General features: G+C 37.7%; 2 protein-coding genes across 3 annotated transcripts; both read right to left on the bottom strand.

Annotated features, from left to right (window-relative positions):
* Positions 1 to 4,387: 4,387 nt before the first annotated feature.
* LOC111801585 (putative arabinosyltransferase ARAD1) lies at positions 4,388 to 7,323 on the bottom strand. 2 transcript variants are annotated; one of them, XM_087126735.1, is made up of 4 exons: positions 6,348 to 7,323; positions 6,035 to 6,140; positions 5,775 to 5,836; positions 4,388 to 5,058 (listed from the first exon to the last, which is right to left on the bottom strand). In XM_087126735.1, exons 1-4 carry the CDS (start codon positions 7,185 to 7,187, stop codon positions 4,870 to 4,872), a joined length of 1,197 nt encoding a protein of 398 aa, XP_086982861.1. In that variant the 5' UTR covers positions 7,188 to 7,323; the 3' UTR covers positions 4,388 to 4,869. The 2 variants fall into 2 exon arrangements, with proteins under 2 accessions (XP_086982861.1, XP_023541380.2); XM_023685612.2 differs by having other exon boundaries at positions 5,775 to 6,140; positions 6,348 to 7,322.
* A 9,244-nt stretch (positions 7,324 to 16,567) lies between these two features.
* On the bottom strand, positions 16,568 to 22,845 carry LOC111801803 (hyperosmolality-gated Ca2+ permeable channel 1.2). Its single transcript, XM_023685967.2, has 13 exons — positions 22,695 to 22,845; positions 22,371 to 22,577; positions 21,565 to 21,912; positions 21,205 to 21,363; positions 20,673 to 20,808; positions 20,467 to 20,568; positions 20,081 to 20,200; positions 19,899 to 19,979; positions 19,469 to 19,809; positions 19,139 to 19,384; positions 18,395 to 18,719; positions 18,058 to 18,291; positions 16,568 to 17,106 (listed from the first exon to the last, which is right to left on the bottom strand). The coding sequence occupies exons 3-13, from the start codon at positions 21,876 to 21,878 to the stop codon at positions 16,837 to 16,839; spliced, it is 2,328 nt and encodes a 775-aa protein (XP_023541735.2). The 5' UTR covers positions 21,879 to 21,912; positions 22,371 to 22,577; positions 22,695 to 22,845; the 3' UTR covers positions 16,568 to 16,836.
* Between the last annotated feature and the right edge of the window lie 232 nt (positions 22,846 to 23,077).

The following is a 23,077-nucleotide window of genomic DNA, read 5'->3' as shown; positions in this document are numbered from 1 at the left end:
CAACCACGGTCGATTTGAATGAACATACCAAACTAGCCCAAGCCTGATTCGATCCAATCTTGAGAGTGCTCCCTCAAAACTCTAGTTTGTTTCTATTAATATTAATAGAAACAAACTAGAAAAAAAAATGATAGTATCTATAAGAAAAAATGGAAGTATCTATATGAGTCGATTTTAAATTAGTTTTTTTCTCAATTCAAGATAATTTTAAAGAACTTCATTATTGGAGTGTTAAAATTTCTTATATTTACGATAAGATCTTATTAACGCGATATAATGACATCTACTTCGGTTACAAAAGTTTGGGTTTTTGCCACTCATTCTCTTCAGAACGCTCCCCAAATTTTGGAAGTATTTATCATTGAAAGAATAGTGCACCATTATTGCCGTTTAAGAGTTATTCCTGTTTGCATAAGAAGAATGTGTTGACGGCTTGATGATGCATCATAGTAGGTTTCTCCATATACCTACTCACCGTTTCGTCAACGTATGAAAGATTTTAATGATTATGAGTCAAGTACCTTAGATTTCTGATGATGCGCCTATACTCGATGGGATTCACCAAGATTCTTTCAACATCTTTTCCGAGCTGTAACTTTGTTTCTATAGGATAGTTGGGTTGTACTCCGTTATCTTAAGTTGCTGCAATAGCTTATTAGCATAGGTCGACTACCTTAGCATGACGCAATCTTTCTCTGATCCACCACAAAATCGAGGTAGTACGTGAGTAACTCAAGATCAATCATCTCAAACTCTTTCATCATTTGTTGTGTGAATCCTTTGATGTCTTCCACACTTGTATTGGTGACGATCAAGTTGTCAACGTAGATGCTAATGATGAGTGCTTCAACTCCATGATTTCTTGTATATAATGCTTGCTCTTGCGAGTATTTTATCCAGTTTTAAGTTCAAGGATGCATGTACTGGAATTACTCCGAAAGTAGTCTCAATGAGAAGGTCTAGAGACTCGTCCAACAAGGGGGTTGGACCATATTAGCAAGTGTCGTGGATGTAAGAGGAAAAGAAAAGACTTTAGACACGGTACCCATAGTAAATGAATTTTCAGATGTCTTTCTTGAAGACCTACCAGGAATACCTCCTTCCCGAGCTATAGATTTTGCTATAGAACTCAAGCTAGGAACCGAACCTATCTCTAAAGCTCCTATTGCATGACATCAGCAAAGTTGAAAGAATTAAGGTGTAATTGCAAGATCTACTGGATAAATGTTTAATCCACCCTAGCGTATCTTCTTGGGGTGCGCTAGTGTTATTTGTTAAGAAGAAAGATAGCTCGATGCATCTGGGAATCGATTATAGAGAACTGAATAAGAGGACAGTAAACAATAAACGCACTCCCTTGTATAGAAGACTTGTTTGACCAACTCAAGAAATCGACAATATTTTTCAAGATCGATCTTCAGTTAGGGTATCACCAAATTAAGATCAAAGAAGGGGATGTGCTGAAGACAACATCCGGAACGAGGTTCGGCCACTATGAGTTTGTAGTGATGTCGTTTGGCCTGACCAATACCCCAACGGAATTCATGGAGTTAATGAACTGGGTATTCAAGAAATGTCTCGACACATTAGTTATTGTGTTCATAGACGACATACTAGTGTGCTCAAAGATGATGAACACCAGGAACACCTTCGAAGAGTCTTAACCATCTTGAGATAGAACAAGTTGTATGCCAAGTTCTCCAAGTGCAAATTCTGGCTACCATAAATCCCATTCCTGGGACATGCGGTATCGAAGGATGGAATCTCAGTAGACCCCACCAAGATTGAAGTTGTCACTAAGTGGGAATGCCTGACCACGGTTACGGAGGTGCAAAGTTTTCTGGGGTTAGCAGCGTACTATCGAAGATTTGTGCACGACTTCATTAGAATAGCCTCACCCCTCACACAATTAACCAGGAAAGGCGTGTCGTATGGAATGACACATGTGAGACAAGTTTCCAAGACCTAAACAGAGATTAGTGTCAGCCCCAGTACTTACAGTACAAGAAAGTTAAGAGGGGTATGTGATATATAGTGATGTCTCCAAGATGGGACTAGGATGTGTTTCGATGCAACACGATAAAGTTGTTACATATGCGTCCCGTCAATTGAAGAACTACAAGAAGAACTACCCTACACATGACTAAGAGTTGGCCGCGCTAGTGTTCACACTGAAAATTTAGAGATACTATTTGTATGGAGAAAAGACTCAAATTTATACAAAGCACAAGAGTTTAAAATATTTCTTCATCCAAAAAGAACTAAACATGACACAACGAAGGTGATTAAAATTGGTGAAGGATTACGACATAAACATCCAATACGTCAAGAAATTGTTGGACATACTGAATCCAATTTCTTAGATAAACTAAGATTTGTAATGACCTTAAATTTCTATTTACTTAGAGTCGCTACCGTCATCACCATCTATGCACATATGTGGAATTAAACATTTAAAATCTCATCATAAAACATAAATTTAAAAACACTGTCATGGATTTACGTATTCAAAAATATCTTTTATATGACACAACAAAAAACTATATAAAATAAATAATGTTAAAAATTAAAAAGACCTTATTCTAACCTAAGTCTAAGAAAACAAATACAGCTACCCTATGCATGTGTCATGGTCTCGAATTGCGATGTCGTTGTCTACTCGTACAGAAATGTCTTGTCTTCATCTAACAAAGAAGTAGCACATGACTTGAGTATCTTAAGTAATACTAAATAAGTGACCTATTATTGAGGTTAGGAAATTCAAACACATGCAACTCATGATCTAGTGACCTATCATTTAAAAATTCTCATGGGATGGCCTCCATTTTGAAAAAAAAGATGGACGTGTAATACTTCCCTACACACGCCCCACACGTGCGAATGTGGATCCCCAGGCAGTTCGCACCCCCCTAGGCCCATCATTGTCGAGTTTGTTGTCCGTAGCGACATCTGAAGATCAGCAGACCCTTGAGTGTCATGCGAGGCATGATGATGATGATCATCATCATAGCGTAGTCCGTACTCATCATCATAAATGAGAAAGTATTCTATTGTATATGTACACACAAAATGCGGGAGATCCCTATAGTTTTCATCATTAAATCATCTTCGTGACAACCCTATACCCCGTTCATATATTACTCTAAGCGATACGTACGTGTTGGTCTTCATACACTCATCATCATTAACTTCAATAAGGGTTGTCTTTAGAAAAATGAATCATCGTCATAATGCATCACGACATTCAATACATGCACGTCATCTTGATATGGAATAACGTCATGCTAATTCATCTCATCATCATACAATCTTACATCATCATATTATCATACATCATCATTATTGTGTCGTCATCATCATATCAACATCATATACATTATCGTAATATCATACATCATCCTTATTATGTCAGGTCATCATGTCATCTCAAATAACGTCATTATAATATCATACATCATCATTATTATATCGTCATCATCATGTACGTCATCATAACATCATACATCATCCTTATTATGACATCGTCATCATGTCGTCATCAAATAACGTCATTATAAAATCATACATCATCATTATTATGGCGTCATCATCATAACATCATACACATCCTTATTATGACATTGTAATCATGTCATCATCAAGTAACGACATTACAATGTCATACATCATCATCATTATGTCATCATCATCATATCATCATCATATAACTCCATCTTAGTATCATACGTCATTATTATAATTTAGTCAATACATCACAACATATAAAGTATAAATGACATGTGTTAGCATCACTAGGCACATGTTGTCATACATAAGACAAGTCGTCCGACCGAGTCTATAGTAAGACCACTTATTTAATTAGCTTAGGTCATTGTCACAAATTTATCGTCATCAAAGCCAACCCATAACATTAATTTCAAGTTCAATTCTCTGTCTTTTAAAATTGTCAATTCTTCTTCCATGCTTATCCTATTGCAGATATTATTAAACAGTATTGCCAATATTATTCGACTGCTTAAATGGCAAACAATGAAGAAACAATTTAATCATTTTCATATCTCCTATACTTTTTTCTATCTTATTTCCTCTAATCTTCTTTTAATTAGGTTTTTTTCTTGCGCCTCAACTGGCACCATATTTTGCTTCAATAACTCAAAGTGGCCACCAAACTATGCATAGTATATGCATCCGTTGACTGAACGAACGAGTACGGCCTATGCAGTTTGGAATATGCAAAAAACCCTTCACCCGTTCACCCAAGAATCTCCTTTTAGCTACCAATATCACCACGCATAAACATTGAGCAATAGAGAGTAAAGTACTTTTAATCATAATCTATGGTACTTGTCAATAAACGAACAAGAACGAGAAGAAAGAGACCGATACCAATAGGGAAAGGAGTGAAGCCTATTTACCTTGTGAAAGAATACTGAAACTCGAGTTCGAAGTGAAATTTACCGAGCAAAAAATAAAACAACTTCCTCACTGGACCATTTTTCTAACGCTCCACTGTCTATCTCAAGCCTAGAACTAAGAAAAATGAAGATTAACTAACAACTTGAGTCAAATCTGGAAGGATCAAACAGACTCTTATTCTGTACAATGCTCAAAAAATGTACAAAAATAATTACAAATACTACCAGATTTTGTATGCCTATGGTGAGTTCTACATGACCAATTCGACAGTAGAGTGCAGAGAAGTAATTGAATAGGCGTATAAATATGGCAACCTCTACCTACCTGGTTAGCAGAAGAGCCAGCTTAGCCAAGGAATGCGGGCATCTCAAATGTTGGAACTAGCAAGACATCGCAGCTGGCGCGCCACTCATAGAACATCCTGGATTCTCCCAGCAATTCTTAAATAACGAATTATGGTCTGGCCCTGATGCCAGTTTGGTTTGAACAGAGACAAGAACAGTCTGGTTTATCAACTTCTCTACGAATCACCCTCTTTTCACGATTAATCATTAGCTTAATGAGAGGTAACTTCTGTGAGACTTGACGCCATATTTCGTTCACTGTGCCATTTGAGTCTGTGTACTCGAAGTATCTCTTTACCTGAGTAACATACATCAAGTATAAGAAACTTTATTCATATATCGTTAGGAATCACGAATCTTCACAATAGTATGATATTATCTACTTTGAGCATAAGTTCTCATAACTTTACTTTGGGCTTCCCCAAAAGGCCTCACCTAAATTAGCCAATGTGGCAATCCTCACAATCCTCCCTCCCCTCGAACAAAGTACACTATAGAGCCTCTCCTGAAGCCTATAGAGCCCTCGAACAACCTCCCCTTAAGCGAGACTCGACTCCTTCTCTGGAGTTCTCAAACAAAGTACACTCTTTGTTCGACACTTAAGTCACTTTTGACTACACCTTCGAGACTCACAACTTCTTTGTTCGACATTTGAGGATTTTATTGACATGGCTTGGCTCTGATATCATATTAAGAATCACATATCTTCACAATGGTATGATATTGTCCAATTTGAGCATAAGCTCTCATGGCTTTGCTTTGGGTTTCTCCAAAAGACCTCATACCAATGGAGATGTATTCCTTACTGATAAACCCGTGATCATTCCCCAAATTAGGCAACGTGAGACTCCCTCCCAACAATCCTCAACATTACTTAACTATTTACTCGAACTAACAAATTCATTCGAACTTCTTAAGAGTGCTTAGATTAAAAAGAAAAGTTTATAAAACTTTATAATGAAATGAACCACAAAAGTTTATAAAAAGAAAAGGATTATTCATAATAATACTAACCTCTTTCATTTCTTTCTGATAGTCCAGAATCCTCTGTTTAGATATTTTCCTCAGCTTTGAAACTAAAAATCCAGGTTTCACAGCAGAAACCGAATCAAAAAACACAGCAATCTTGGAGTAATCTATAACATCTTCAAAAGGCAACTCAATTCTATCACTGACAATCACTGGTACACACAAGCTTACTACAGAATCAAAGAGTCGACAAGCAGAGGGAGTGTCACCAGCAGGATTCAAGCAGAACTTAGATGTATGCATACCATGTGTAGCAGCACGCCTATTCTCTCTTGATTGTGTTCCATGTTTGATTATGACATTCCGTTCTTTCTCAAGTATATTGAAAAGCATATCACGAATTTTTCCTCCCTACACACACAATAGAATCACCAGCAACAAAATTCAGCTTGATCTCAACTTTTGCTCTTCTTTTAACACTAAATTATTCACAGTAAATTGCAAAAACGTTTTGAAAGGGAATTCCAAAGAGAAGATTGTAACTATAATATCTAAAAACAATCATTTCTACACCAATTCAATAACCATTATTAATTTCTAGGCATTTCATAAATTTACCTCTTTACGGTATCGATTGCCCATGAAGAACAGCAAAGTCTTGCGGTTCTCAATTCCAATATCACCATTATATGTATTGATCCTATGGGAGTATGGTATAATCACGTCCTTCACTAGTGAAGCTTGATCTGATCTCAACCGGCCGAAATCCGAAATGAGTAATATGCTGCTTTTAACCATATCAATCACCTTGTACAATGCATTTGGGTCCTGCGCTATAAAGACATGATCCCGCCCATTGTTCCGCTTCCAGTACTCCTGCTTCTCCAACCACTCCATCAAAGCCTTCTGCGCCTCCTCGTCACTGTACGCAAGCTTCCGCTGCTTCTGATTCGACCCTGCCGCAGGTCGAATAGGGTTGACGATCAAGCTTAAGGACGAGAAGAACGGAACATAGAACAAATCCGCTTCCTCAGGATCCATCACCCTAACCACAGCAGACTCAACACGCTCCGACTCCGGTCGAAGCAGATCCGAGAACAAAAACCATTCCGCCATGTGCTGATGGCCTGGATACTTGAGCTCCGTGATTTTACCAATGGTCTTTCCTCCGCGCGCTATGCCGTGGTGCTCAATTACACCAAACGTAAACCTGGTCGGCACATCGTAGAGATAAATCTTCACAGGAAAAACCGATTTCCCTGAAGTATTGGGGAAATCAGTTTCTTGAGAATCAAGCTCATCCGAAACCATGACGGAATTGGAAATGTCGAAGGGGAAGGAGCGGTCGAGTTTCAGAGTGGCGGTGGAGCTGATTAAAGTGTTGATGATGGCGTATAGGGCGAGAATAAAGCAGAGAGAAGCTAGGGTTTGCTTGAGAAGAGAATACTTTCGCGCCATTGTCGGAGAAAACAGAGCTGGGATTGAGAATTTGCAGAACAGCAGGGAAGGAGGAAACCGAGGAAGACGATACCTGGTTTTAATGGCGCGCGTGGAAAGCGCATTGAAAAGTCTCCGTGTGGAAAGGGAAACAATCAAGGAGTTCGTGATTCTTTTAGCTCCCTTAAAACGACGTCGTTTCGAAGTTCAATATGTGAAAAGAGAATATTTTGGTATTAATTTTTGTTCAATTTGATGTCGGTCGTCTAACGGTGATTGTGTAGCACTTATTCTATTACCTAATTTAGTGAATCAATCAGTCACGTGAAAATCAAATTTTATGGCCAATCTCGATGTAAGGAGGAATCTCGAGTCACATTTTAAACATAAAATGTGAGAGAGAAAATAGGTTGAATACAGTTTCAAAAACAACACAATAGACAAGAGAAATCATGTGGACAAGAAAAATAACACTTTATTAGGAAGGTGTGATGATTTCTTTGTCTCTCTGTTCCTAATCTAAATATGATGTTACCATAGACACAAAAATTATAATATTTGTGAGTAATTTTAAAATTATTAAAATCATTTTTTTCTTATATTTAAAATCACTTCCATTAATACTTTTTAATTTTCTAAGAATCAAATTTTTTTTAAAAAAAAAAAAAAAGAGTAAACGGGCTTTATTTGGTATGTAATAATCTGCCTTTGTTTTTATATTCCTTGAATTAAATAATTTTAAAACTGATTTTGGATTATATCATCCTTGGTAGAATTTGAAATTGTAAAATACATATATATATATATATATATATATATATATATTTTAAATTACAAAGTTTTATTAAATTATTATCAAATAACTTTAAATGAAAAATTATATTTATGTTCGTTTACCGTATGATATAGGACATCACATACATATATAACATGGCATCATATGTCATAACATAGCATAACATTATGACACATGCATGGACCACGGGTATGTGTCATCATACATCATACAATTTTTCCAACACCAAGAGTAAAGTTACTTGTTTGTGTAGCTTTGGTTGGAAGTGCTCCCGAGATTGTCCTTCAACATTCAATTTAACCTATACATACCTATATCACTTCCTTAGAATATATTATTAAACTTAGTTTAGCTAAACATATTGATTACTTCTAATGTTAGCTCAAAAATATTTAGTTTGGGTGCCTAAGAGTCTTTATGACGTGAAATGGCCTCCCTAATGTCAAAAATAGCTTTGGGAGGGTAAAAAATGTAGGAAATGGTACCATAATTGAATATCGAGTCAAATAACCCATTCCCAAGTCGTCACAGACGAGCGAGTCTAGGAGCGCACCAACGAACAAGCTGAGACGAGTCGTGGCTAGGGTAGGAGCATACGTCTGGCATACGAGTCGTGGCTAGGGTAGGACCAACGAACAAGTTGGTGCGCCTTTCTTTGGGTTGTGGGTTGTATGTATTCACGTCTTTTTGGGCTGTAGAAACCCACACCGACGTGGGTTGCCCTATCCAAAAGCTCAACCCAAGAACTAGTCTTCTTCACACGCCTCTCTGAAACCACAACTCTTAACTCCCTCTCTTCTTTGATTTGCACTCCGATAACCTCACGCACAATTCTGGCCACCATTCGTTCACCAATCACACACATAACAGAATTGAGAGCACTCCTAAAGCACTTGTGTTGCTTCAACCTACGAAAATCTCGTAATCGAAGCGCATCAAGAACTTAGATTTGTCGGTGTGTGCTCGTCACTCTCTTTCAGGAGTCTTTAAAAAAATGTGCTGTTAGTTGCAGAGCGAAATTCACGATTACATTATACCTCTAAACTTTTATCCTAGAAGAGCTCTGGCTATTCTCTCTCATTTCATTCTCCGGTTTTTATGTGGTTTCCTCTCTTTGATGATTTCCCTACAACACTTTGACAAAAGGGATGTACCTAGAGTTGTTCTATATGTCACAATTTCGATCCGATCTAAGATCTCAAAATGTCCGATGAAGCGTGGGCTCAACTTGCTTTTACGCCCAAACCTCAGGCCACCTTTCATCGGGGCCATCTTCAAGAACATCATGTCGCCGACCTCAAATGCAAAGCATCTAAGCCTTACATCCGCATAACTCTTCTGTTTATTCTAAGCAGTGCGCATTCTCGCCCTGATCTTTTGCACTGCCTCATTGGTAACGTGGACTAATTTGGGACCCATCAATTTCTCATTCCCCTACTTCATCCTAACACAACCGAGACTTGTATCGTTTTCTATATAAAGCTTCATATGGTGTCATGTCAATAGTTGCTTGAAAATTATTGTTGTAAGCGAATTTCATGAGGTGTAACTTTGAGTCTCAACTAACTGCGAAGTCTAATATACCGACATAAAATGTGAGTCTCGATCTGATAAAACTGACACGAAAACTCCACGCAACCTAACAATTTCTTTCATGTATAATTGTGCTCAATTGTCCATTTTATAGGTGACTTTACTCTAGAAGAAAATGCGCTGACTTGGTCAATCTGTCCACAATTATCCATATGAGTGTGTATCCTTTCAACACCAGTAGTAATTCTACTATGAAATCCATAGCTATATTCTCTCATTTTCATTTCGGCATATTGAGGGGTTGTAACAATCCCGCCATTCTCTGTCTAGGTGTCTTGACCTGTTAGCATATACTAGACATTTACTTACAAATTCGGTTATATCCTTTTTCATGCTACGCCACCAAAAATATTGTTTTAAATCTTGATACATCTTGGTGTCACTAGGGTGCATGTAGAACGGAGAATTATGCGCTTGGACTAGGATCTCATTTTCAACGCTTCCGTTGCTGGCACACACAAACACCATTAACACAATAATCTACCATGAGATGATTTGGAGAAACCATTGATGGCTTGGAGAATTTGGCGTACTAACTTGTTCTCTCTTAGAACCGTCAAGACTTTTTGAAGATGCAACTAATGTCCCTGCTCCATCTTAGATTATACCAAAATATCGTCTATGAACACTATGACAAAAGTGTCCAAACATTTCTTGAATACACTCAATTCATCAACTTCATGAACATGATCCATCAATGGTAGAGCTAGATGTATATGCCCTTGGGTTATCAAATCTTAGATGTGCAACAAGGGCATTAGTAAGTCCAAATGACATAACCACAAACTCTTAATAGTCATATCTTATTCTAAAAGCTGTCTTCAACACATCTTCCTTTTTTAACTTGATCGGATGGTAACATGATCCTAGGTCTATCTTGGAGAATATTGTTATTTCCTGAGCTGACCAAATAAATCTTGTATGCGTGGAAAGTGATACTTGTTCTTCACTTTTCTCTTGTTTAGCTCCCTATAATCAATGCACACGCGTATTGAACCATCATTTTTTTTTTCACGAATAGCAGTGGTGCACCGCACGAAGATACACTAGGACGGATAAAGCTTTTATCCACTAGTTCTTGCATTTGTGCCTTGAGTTTCTTCAGTTCCACTGGCGCCATGCGATATGAGGCCTTGAAGATAGGCCAGGTGTCTGGTTCAAGCTCTATCTCGAAGTCCACATCTCGAGAAGGGAAAATTTCTGGTATATCCTCTAGAAACTACTGTCTTTTGACTGAGCAACTCGCCTATTGTGAGAGTAGGAAGAAGATAAACAAGAAGAAATGTTTCTCATTTCATTGTTGTATTTAAAACAAACCTACATTCTAAAAATAGCCGAAGTGGCCAACTAAACTTGCGCTACTCTCTTCTAAACATGGCCCAAATAATCGAATTTGCTTGAGGAGCCATCGTCGATCGTCACAGATCTTGGAGTTGGAGATAGAACAACCGGTCAGCCTCTCGGCCAGGACAAAAGAAGCAACTTGGAGGTGGCACGCAAGGTACGACACTTGAGCTTTCTTGCCCTACAGAAACTACACAAGGAGAAGATGGTATACGGTTTGCCAGCAATCGAGGGCATGAACAGGCTGTGCGACAAGTGTCTCATCGGCAAGCAGAAGCGCACCTCTTTTCCATCTCAGGCATCAAACCGCGCCGGTGAGCCGTTGGAGCTCGTATACGGCGATCTCTGGGGGCTGAAGGTATTTTTAACCAAAAACTTATGAAGCAAAATAAATAAATAAAAAAAACAAGTTTATAACCAACCATCACTCCTCTAAACTTGTTTAAACTATGCTGAATTGATCTTTTTCAAGCCAATCTTCTCTCTTAACTCCAGGAACCGTTGTCTTGCTAACGGCTTTGTCAGAATATCCGCCAACTGTTCATTTGTGTTCACATATGATTTCACTAGCTTCAGTTTGCACACACTGGCGAATAAAATGGAACCTGGTATCAATATGCTTACTTCGATCATGGTAAACAAAACGCTATAGCTAACTTGTTGTCAACATTAAGCTTGGATTTTAATTGCAGTTGGCTGATGTTACTCAAAATCGTGCCTAATGACACGTTCCAGCAGTTGCGGCTATATACTTAGCCTCGCATGACGACAAAGCCACCACCTTCTGCTTCTGTGATACCAAGTTATTGGATTTACTCCCAAATAGTACAACACTCCAGTTGTAGTCTTTCTATTATCAATATCCCCAGCCATATCACTGTCGCTAAATCCTACCAGCTCCACATTCAAAAGCTTCTTATAAACACAACCAAAACTTAGAGTATCTTTCACATACCTCAATATTTGTTTTACTGCTGTGAGATGTGGAGTTGTTGGTGTTTCCATGTATCTACTCATCACACCAACTGAGTAGGCTATGTCAGGCTGGGTATTAACTAGATAGCGTAAGCTTCCAATAACACTTCTGTGAAGTGTTTTGTCAACCGCAGGTTCTCCATTCCCATGTTTGCTCATCTTCATTCTTGGTTCCATGGGAATCGAACAAGGATTGCACTCCCTCATTCCTAGCTTCTCTAGGATTTTTCTTACATATCCGGCCTGACATAAAGTGATTGATTAGACACACAAATTAAACTTATCTTCTTTTTGTGGTGTTTCACTAACTTGATACCATTTTCCTTATATAATAAAAAAATAACAAATTTATTGCAAATCAGCAACCACTCACGATATCTCCCTAAAAACTAGTTCCACTCTTCCGCTACTTCCACTCTTCCTCGTGATATCTCCAGCCTTTTTTTATGGAGACATGAAAAATAAAAATAAAATAAATACTAACCGCTATTTTTAACGAAAAACTTATGAAGCAAAATAAATAAATAAATAAAAAATAAGTTTATAATCAACACCGTCTACCTCCTCAACCGGTCGCCAACGTGAAGCCTCGATGGGAAGACACCACACGAGGTCTGGTACAACAAGAAGCCTGTGGTACATCATCTCCGAGTGTTCGCCTGCGTTGTGTACATCAAGATCACGTGTCCCCACCTTGCCAAGCTCAATCCTTGGGGGCTGAAGGTCGTCTTCATCGGCTACGAACCCAAGAGCAAGGCGTACATGCTCTATGATCCTGCGGGGGCGAGTGTTAGGCTTATGGAGCCTGATACTTATTATAGCTTGGTCAACGGTTATATCCGGTAAAGCTATATTTAGTAAAGCTATATATAGTAAAGCTATATATGGTAAAGCTATATATGGTAAAGCTATATCCGGTAAAGCTATATATGGTAAATAGCTATATATAGTAGATGGCTAAATCTGGTAAAGCTATATATAGTAAACTATATCATATATATATATATATATATATATATATATATATATATATATATATATATATATATATATATATATATATATATATATATCTGGTCCGGTAGAGCTTTGAAAATGTACTTTTCTATTCTCTGTACTCTCTCTCGTTGTACATACCTGAAGTCATCAATACAAAATCCTTTTAGCCAGAGTTCTCCTTGCAACTTTTCTCTATCCTTTTTTCTTTGTGTTCATCTAGATCGAGCGTGTGCGTTGTTGTGCGATCCTAACAGCGAGCTCTCGTGTCGCGCGACGTAGTCTTCGACATGAACACCTTCTGGCAGTGGAACGACGTGACCGAGGTAGACCAAGACCCAGATCAATTCACGGTAGAGTACCTCGTCACCGAGCCGAGAGAAGAAGGAGCACAGCACCGGGCACTGTCACCGTCGCCAGCAACTGCACCAGGCACGCCTATGCCAACACCAGCTGCAACTCTTGCTACGCCCCTTGAACCAGTGGAGTTCGCAACACCACGTACTGTAGATTCGACGCTAGATGCTAATCACGATGATGGTCTGGCAGCCAAGTTTCAGAAGATTGAAGACCTACTAGGAGAAGGTGAACCACCGGGACTAGCGGTGCATGAGTTCGAAGAAGAGGTGGCTGAACTACATGCCATCAACGCGAATGAACCGAACTCTTTCGCCGAAGCAGAGAAGAAACCATGCTGGCTCAAGGCCATGTAGGAAGAGATGACGTCCATCATTGAGAACAAGACGTGGAGTCTATAGGACATACTGCTACGACACCAAGTCATAGGGCTCAAATGGGTGTTCAAGTTGAAGCGTAACGAAGAGGGAGAAGTTGTGAAGCACAAGGCCAATTCGGTGGCGAAGGGCTACGTCCAGAAGCAAGGGGTGGACTTCGAAGAGGTGTTCGCGCCGGTGGCAAGGTTGGAATCCGTCCGCCTGTTGCTAGCAATCGCGGCACGTCACTCCTGGGAGGTCCACCATATGGACGTGAAGTCCGCTTTCCTCAACGGAGAGCTGAAGGAGACCTTCTACGTCTGACAACCACCTGGCTTCATTGACAACGACAACCCTGACAAGGTACTGCGCTTGCACAAGGTGCTCTACGGGCTTCGGCAAGCACCACGAGCTTGGAACGCGAAGCTCGACAGTACCCTATTGACGCTCAAGTTCAAACGTTGTGCCTCTAAGTATGGCATGTACACGCGTGGCCACGACGAGCAACGGCTGATCGTGGGAGTGTACGTCGAGGATCTCATAATCACTGGAGGCGACATGAAAGTTCTTGGAAGATTCAAGAGGGAGAGGTCAACGACCTTCAAGATGAGCAATCTCGGTGCGCTCAGCTACTACCTCGGCATGGAAGTGCAGCAGAGTACTGCCGGCATCACCATCTGTCAAAGTGCGTAGGCGAAGAATCTGCTGGACATAGCTAGGCTGGCGGACAGTAACCCTACCGCCCTAACCTCGCCTATTATATTGGATACGTGAGTAGGTTTATGGAAGCACCAAGGGAGAAGCATCTTGTGGCTGTCAAGCGCATCTTGTGCTATATGGTCGGAACCAGATGCTGGGGTGTGAGATATTGTGCAGGGAGAGGAAGGAAGAAGCTTGAGCTGGTCGGCTACAGTGATAGTGACATGGCCGGTGATGTTGATGATCGCAAGAGCACTAGCAGGATGATTAACTTTCTCTCAAGCGGACGATCTGCTAGCAATCAACTAAATAGAAGGAAGTTGCTCTGTCTTCTTGCGAAGCAGAGTACATCGCCGCTTCGACGACGGGCACACAGGGGGTCTGGCTTGCGCGACTAATGGAGGAGCTGATCGGAAAAGAAGGCGATCCACCAATGTTGTACGTGGACAACAAGTCTACAATCTCCCTGATCAAAAATCTAGTTTTGCACGACTGGAGCAAGCACATAGAGATCAAATTTCATTACATCCGAGAATGTGCAAATTGATGGCTTATTAAGATTGACTTCATCCGAACAGAGGAATAGCTTGGAGACATCTTCATCAAGTCTCTGGCATGCGTAAAATTTGAGGAATTTCACTCAAAGATCAGAGTCAAATAATAAGGTAGACATACCATAGGGAGGAGATTTTTAGATAAAATCCTTGTGATTTTTTCTTATTTAGTTTATTCCCGTCTTTCCTTGAATTAGTTGGTTGAATTTTTATTAGACAATTTGACCCATGTGGAGTAGCATAATTCAACCAACTAATTCAAGAAAAGACCTGAATAAACTAAATAAGGAAAAAACACAAGACTTTTATCTAACACAAATACATTCTTACTACTGACACTATCGACAAGGGAGTTTCTTCCTTTTTGATATCTACAGCACGGAGCTAGGACCAACTTTCTCATTTTTATCATCAACACTACTTTAGGCATAGTCCCCAAACACATACCCTTGAATTTAAAGTTAGTCTTCGATGGTGGCGTAAACACTACTTCATTCCTATGAAAATCAAAATTGTTACTATTAATGACGTTTGTTGAGGAGTTTATAGAAATGGAGTCATTAATAGATAATTTTTCGCCTTTATTGCATTTTCACTAATCTGACGGTATAGTTATGTTCCAGCTTTTGGACTTTTGGACTTAGCGGTTGACTAGGCCACGGAAATGGGGATTTTTTTAAAATATTTTTCACCATGGTATTATTTATGAATAATGAAGTTCATGATAATTTTAAAATTAAAATAAATTTTTAGATATTTTTTCATCACATTCATGTAGTAACAATTTTATTTTAAACGAAAAAAGAAAGTAAGTTGTTACAACTAAAATTTACTTACTAAACTATGCTCCTAATAAAATTATTTTAAACTACCATGAATGGAAATATTATTTCTTAAAATCATCCTAAAATAATTGAAAAAAAAAACGGAAAAGAAATTAAAAAAAAAAAAAAAAAAAAAAAGGTTTTTTTTTTTTTTTTTTTTTTTTTTTTTTTTTTTTTTTTTGGAAATAGGGGGAAAGTGATAAATTCAAACTTTTTCTAATTAATTAAAAAAGAAAAACAACATTAAATTTCGTGCAGGAGGAGTTGACGGCTGAACAAGTGGTATCATTAATGACTTGGTTAGATGAATCGTTTAAAATAGGAACAATGCATGTCTTGTGGCTCCTGCACGTGTTGTGTCATGTGTTTGTTAATGCTTGTTTATTATGTTACTCTTGTGATGTAAGTATGTTATGCAATGGAATTCGATATGTTATGTTATATTGTAATTATGAGATATACTATGTTATGAAATATCACGTTAGACATGTTATGTCATATGAAATTATGTTGTATTATGGAAATTGATATACCATGTTATACACTACATAAAATGATTAAGTTATGTATGAAATAAACGATAGTATAACTTGCATCATAGATACATACCATAGTTTTAAACTTTAGGGAACTCATGTATATTGTATGTTCACGTGCATCGAGATACTTTTCTGTTATCATAGGACACTACACTATGATGTTATGTTATATTATTATATACACCATAATATTACGTGCACTCCCTTCCCCTCCCTTCCCCCTGTGGTATACCAGCAACCTGAGTGTAGGCTAATCGAAGGCTAGGTCTAGGAGATACATAAATGAACTCGTCGGGGTCCTTTCCGGCAACCGAGTTTTTAGAATTAATAAATAAATTTCTTAATAAATGCACCGTATATCAGAAAGCTTGCTAAAAAGGAGTCTACATAGAAATCTAACCCAGAAATAGGAAATTACAGAAAAAGGTATAATTCATCATCATCCTTTCCTTAAGAAACCAAATAGACTATAAAACAAACATAATCACAATCCCAACCTTCGTTAATTCAATTCACTCTAGATTCTACAGCTTTTCTCATTCAATTTACAAACATCATTTCCCCACAACACAACATTTTATTTAACAGTAAAATGTACAGAGAGATATGAATCCTATGTACCTTGGAGATTTAGCTTTCAAGGTTGGTGATTGTCTCTCCGAACCTCGGGCAACGATGGAGAGGAAGGAGCACTGGCTTTGCTCGGTAACGGAGTGTTCCTTCTCGACTGCCGTTTTGTTGCTACCAACACACTCTCCGTTTCAAATTCTTCAATCGACGACGCTGCTTCATCATCTTCTTCTTCGCTTTCCTTGAAAACTGGATGGGCATATGCATTTTGCAAGTACCCTTTCAGGTTCAGGTTTGGTTCCCTTGCACGTTCCAGAGTGTCCTTCATCATTGCTTCCTATATTCACAAAACATTGTAAAACTTTTACCTTTTTTCTTTTTTATGGTAAGAAACAGTAAACAAATTACAACCTAAATATGATGGATATATCTCCTAAATTTGAAGATCAAAATCGTTAGGAACTGTTCTAAAGAGCTAAGACTAAGGGTTAGGATCGCACAACAACGCACATATTCGATCTAGATGAACACAAAAAAATACTCGATCTAGATGAACACAAAAAAACACTCGATCTAGATGAACACAAAAAAACACTCGATCTAGATAAACACAAAAAAACACTCGATCTAGATGAGCACAAAAAAACACTCGATCTAGATGAACACAAAAGACAGGAGAGAACACTCAATCTAGATGAACACAAAAAGTAGGAGAGAGCACTAGATCTAAATGAATACAAAAGACGGGAGAGAGAAAAGGCAAAAAGAATATTGACTAATCAAAAGAATATTGGCTAAAGGTTTATATTGATGACTTCAACTATACTTCAACTATGTACTTAAAAGAATACAAAGAATGAGAAAAGTACATGTTCTAGTCTATGAACTGGGGGTTATATATAGTTTCAATTTACTATATATAGCTTTAACAGATATAAAGCCCCTATTATATATAAGTATAGACCATTTTACGTATATAGTTTTGCTATCTATGACCATTGTTTCTATTTAACACTTGAATAAGCTATAAATAGGTAGGAACATATATTTGTCTAGTGAATATTCTTATCTTACATTGGGGATTCTCTTTTACCTAAATTTAGGTAACTTAAACCTCTTTCACCAAGTTAGATATCAGATAGTAATATTATTATGTGTAACATGATAGCCTACTCTTGCAAAATGAAAATTTGCTTTCATCAGTCTGAAGATAAAAGATAAAATTCCACTTCCCCTGTTGCTATTTCTAAGCCAGAAACTATATTATATCGATAAATTTTCAACAAACCTGTATGGGATATCGGACAAATGCCGATTCATAACGACCTTTGCAGTAGAGATGGAATGATATGGTGATTACTGGAAGTGCAATTAGAAATGGGGTTGATTGGGCAGCTTTCTTTGTACTTAGTAGTCCCATTAGAATCACCTGTGAGAAAATCAAAGCATAAATGATGCGCCCATGGACATCAGGCCAGAATGCTGCAGCGCTCTCATATTCCTGGTTGTAAACATTTATGATCTGCAATTTTTTACAAGGGTATTTATGAGTACACAAAATATAAAGAAAGAAACATTAAAAACTCATATTCAGCTTCTTAAGCTCATAAGAATTCATAACTTACCTGATGACGGAATACAACAAAGCCCAGGGCAAAGAAGACTATTATGAAAGGAAGCAGAAGAGGCGTCACTGTTGCATAGACGAGACCTAATAGAAAATATAGCTGTATTCGAGGTTCTCCTGTGTTGAAACCAAGACTTCCTGGATCCATTGCCTCTTCCCTATCCTTTTCAGTCTTCACTAAGAAAAAGTTCTTTAAGTGGAACATTATTAGAGGCTTCAACATCAAAATCTCCCCAGCAATGCCGGCCCATCCATCCACCATGATATAAGTAATGAAGAAAGTTGCTTTCATAGGTATCGCCACACCAATTGTCTTGGGAATTCTACAGAAAAGAATATAAGGGATGGTTTTAAAGGAAGAACATTAATTCAGAAATTTATGCTCATGGAAATAGTTTTAGCTGAAAAATTAGAGATGATGCAACATGTCACAACCTAACTAAACCCTAAACCCTTAAGACTGGTCGTGAGCGTGTCAAGATCACGATGCCGCATGGTTGAAGCATGACACAACATATGAAGTTTTAAATAGAAAACATGATGCTGCCAGGGTGCTAGGAAGCTTGAGATAAATACTTTTAGGCAATGGAATTGTGAAACCGAGTTTACGAGGTGAGGGAGAACATAATAGGATACAAAAAAACACAATTAAGCACACAAAACAACATAAGTAGACAAAAGAGCTGAGCTGTTCTGCACACAACACAATGGCTAGAGTGTGATCACTATGAGAGTAACTTACTGATCTGCAGACTGCTTAATAAAAGAGCTGAGCTGTTCAAAAGCAGCTCCTGCAATTACACTGCCAAGGAATACATTCACAAAATTGAAAATGTAGTAACGGGCAGCTGCTCTCCTTTCTAGAGATGACAGAGATGTAAATCCTTCAAACTTAGCCATTATCATTAATATTGTAGGCAGAAAAATGAGAAAAATTTTCAACACAATTCCCGGAAGAAAACCTTGGACGAACGACTTAACAAAGTCCCTGCAAAAAAAGGGTAAATTAATTAAATTGAATATAATTTTTAATTTACATTAATTAAAAAACAAATGCAGGACTTGAACATACCTTTCAATAATGGGTTTTAGGAATGGTGCTATCTTCTCAATTCCCTCAATGCTCGCAAGAGATTGTACAAATGATATAGGAATCATGAAGAAGAAAGTAAGAAAGAAGAATGCAACGCCCATTAGTAGCTTTCTAACAGTAAGTGAAACATATGGAATAGCAAGATTTTCCCAGTATACATCACGTGGTTCTGGAGCCCATTCTGTCAACCAAACAGTTGGATTTCTAGATTGCTGAGTTTGTGCACAAACAGCTGCACCCCAACGGGACTTAAATGAAACAAATGCTGCTGGCATTACAGATTTGGGATCATTGGCAATCCTTTTTCTCTCTGCGGCAATCTGCACAGTACACAAAGTATCGGTTATCACAATAGTATATATTAAATATGCAAAAATTTCAAGGTATAATCTGGATGAGAATTGCATACTTCTGTGCGCAGCTTCGCAATCTCTGCTGTCTGAAATTCAATTGCGTCCACTTTTTCTCCCCAGAGTCCAAGAAAACCAGTCTAGTAGGCAATACAAATTTCAGTATATTCTTTTATAGAAAGAAAATCAACATAGGATGGGAAAGATGCTTCTTCAAGTAATATGCCACTTAAATAGTTACCTTCATGAGAGGCTTGGCTGTAGAATCTCTTGTGTATTTGAGTTGGTAAAAGTCAAGCCAGTTTTGCGCTTTCTTCTTCTTCTTGACAAGTTTGGATAGCTTGTTTGCATCATATACCACCTGCATATATTTTCTTCCAATCAGAAGACGATTTAAAAGAGTTCATTTTTAAAAATTTGGGCCTTCAGGTAATTCCAGAACAGTATCAATACATTTTTAAACATTATCATTTTAAACTAAAAGAAAAAGATGTTTGGATGTTGGATTCGTCTGCCCCAATAATTCAAAATATTTCCATTTTCTTTGTCTTCTTTTAGATTGTCTTTAAGAGAGAGAGAGAGAGAAGAAAAAGAAAGACACCACTAGTCTGAGTAAAACTCACTAACCTGATGAGTGAGATAGTTATCTGGATGATTCACTAAGAAAAAGTGCTCAACAAGCTCACTAACTGATTCATCCGGATCTGGTGGGACGTTTCTTACAAGGACCTGCCAAAAATAAGATAAACGAGTCAAGTTCACATACGAGCATGACATCAGTGATTAAAGGCACACAAGTCACTTATCAAAAGTACACGTCACTATTATCTCACCGTAAACTGATCTGGACGGCGTTTTTCAGATGCAAGAAATTGTAGTCTCAGAAAAGCAACCTTTGCATACTCCTTCATCAGTACGTAGCATGTCCAAAAGGTAAATGCATAAGCCATCACTAGATGACTCCAAAACCTACATTTTAGAACAACAAATAAAAATGAAATAATGCTCAACATTAGAGAAAGAACAGGATCAAAATTGACAACCATTATTGGAAGAGTCAAATAACAATGCAGTATTCTTTGTTTTTTTTTTTTTTTTATAGGAAACCACACTTCTATTGAGAAAATTCAAAGGATTTTTAATTTCCTATAGATATATACTATGAGAAAAAACAAGCTTTCACTCAGAAACATAAAAGATTATATAAGGACATTAAAGAATGTATAACCAACATGATGAGCATATACTATCAAATGTCAAATGAATTCATATGGGTATGTAAAACCACAGAACAAGCATCTATGGTCCACATAAGCTAATTAAGAAAAAGTTCAATTATAGCTCATGAAAGAAAGAAGCCAAAACCTTTGTGATCTAGCAGGGATGTTCGATATTGAAAGCTTATCAATATCACTAGCAGTCACATTTGCCGTCACTTGAGCAATAGACACATTATTATCAGTATAGTTAACTGGCACCAGTACAGCCCATGCAAGGAATGCTATAGGGACAAAGATCTTAAGCCTGCAATGAAGGTAATGAAACATAGATAAATATTACAATCAACATTTGTAAGGAACTTACGACAAATAAATTTATAAAAAGAAATGTAAGGGTAGATATCTAACAAAATTAACAATTGAGATTACAATCTTGAAAATCTAACAAAAGATCATGGTATATGATAATTAAAATAAAAGGGATAACATAAAGTTCATGGCATACCCTATCAAGTATATCCTCAAGTAAACAGCAGAATCCAATCCTGCATGGTCAATGAGCTCAGGTTCTGGCATTCTGATGGCTTCGGGCATCCAATTCAAGAACTTTAAATATGACCTGAAGTCCAAGTTGACAAACCTACGAACAAAGGCACCTGCATGTGTTGGACTGCTCCTTAAACCCTTCAAATACCACTTTGAAAAGTACACCCTATCATTGAAAGGCTGGAGCCTTAAAACGGCAAAAACCAAAAGGAATATGACTGCGCTGAGAATATTGATAGCTGCAGAAACCCCAATATCTTGCAAAGTAGCCATTTCTTATAGCTCCTCCGCAAGCGAATTTATCTTCCTGAAATAGAAATTGGAGCAGATTCCATCACCCAACTCAGGGAAATAAATCGTCTGCCAAGTTTCATCTACACTAAAAGCAAACCGAACATCCAGCTTTTTCACCTAACCCATTAGCTGAATGAAATCGTCATCTAAAGTAAAAATTAAACAAGAAGTTAAAAATCTCGAAAATTGGAAAAGAAACCATCAATGATTTGAATAAACGACACGGAAATTCGACTAAATGAGTTCACATTAACTACGGGTGAAGTAATTAAACGCACCTGGCGGCCCCAATTCCATAATCTGTAAATTATTAGGTGGAATAAAAGGAAACAAAAGTAGGATGCAATTTCACCCTATGATTACACAGAAATAGCAACAAATTTGACTGCCGTGGACTAATTCAATCTCACCAATCTCACTCAAAAGAGTACATAAAACAGAAACAAAAACGAGAAAAATAGAACTCCTTACTCGTAATTTTTCCCCAATCCCGACCTCCACAGTCTCCAGAACGCCAAAATCCAGTAGAATCAGAATTATTGAAGAAGAAGATGAAGAAGATCGCCTTCGGATTGCGTCAAAGATCAACCAACTTGCTATCCAACGTACAAGGAATTGCGTCTTGAAGTAACAAGTTAGCACGTGAAACCTCCCACCAAAACAGCCGAATATCTCACTCTGTAAAGAAACAGAAACAGAAACGAAAACGAAAACCAAAAAGCGAAGCCATAGTCAGATTCAAGGAAAGCAAAACAAACACACAGAGAGCTAGAGAGAGAGAGAGAGAGAGGAAACCTTGTGGAGAGAGTGAAAATGAGATCCATGGAGGAGGGAGTGTGAGGCAGATATTATGGTGGGGGGGATTTTGTGAAAGTGATTATCAACTGTTGAAGTCTAATTAGTGTTGTTAATTATTTTCTTAATTTTAATTAACCGGAAACTGGAAGAATCGGGAAACTGACTTTTCGTTGTTGGCAAATTTATAACGGCTATTTTTCCGTCTTTAATTCTTCTGTCTATTTCACTTTTAGAATGTAAAATTATTTATTTACAGTTTTTTTTTTCAAATCATTATTAAAATAATGCCTAAATTAATACATAAAAAAACACTTAAATATCTAAATTTGTCTAAAAAAAATATCGAAGGAAAAAAAAATCTCAAAAATATTTTTAAACTT

The sequence above is a fragment of the Cucurbita pepo genome, chromosome 9, assembly GCF_057944985.1.
Source record: "Cucurbita pepo subsp. pepo isolate OVF chromosome 9, ASM5794498v1, whole genome shotgun sequence".
In the NCBI taxonomy this organism is placed as follows: domain Eukaryota; kingdom Viridiplantae; phylum Streptophyta; class Magnoliopsida; order Cucurbitales; family Cucurbitaceae; genus Cucurbita; species Cucurbita pepo.
This window is presented reverse-complemented; position numbering and strand designations above follow the sequence as displayed.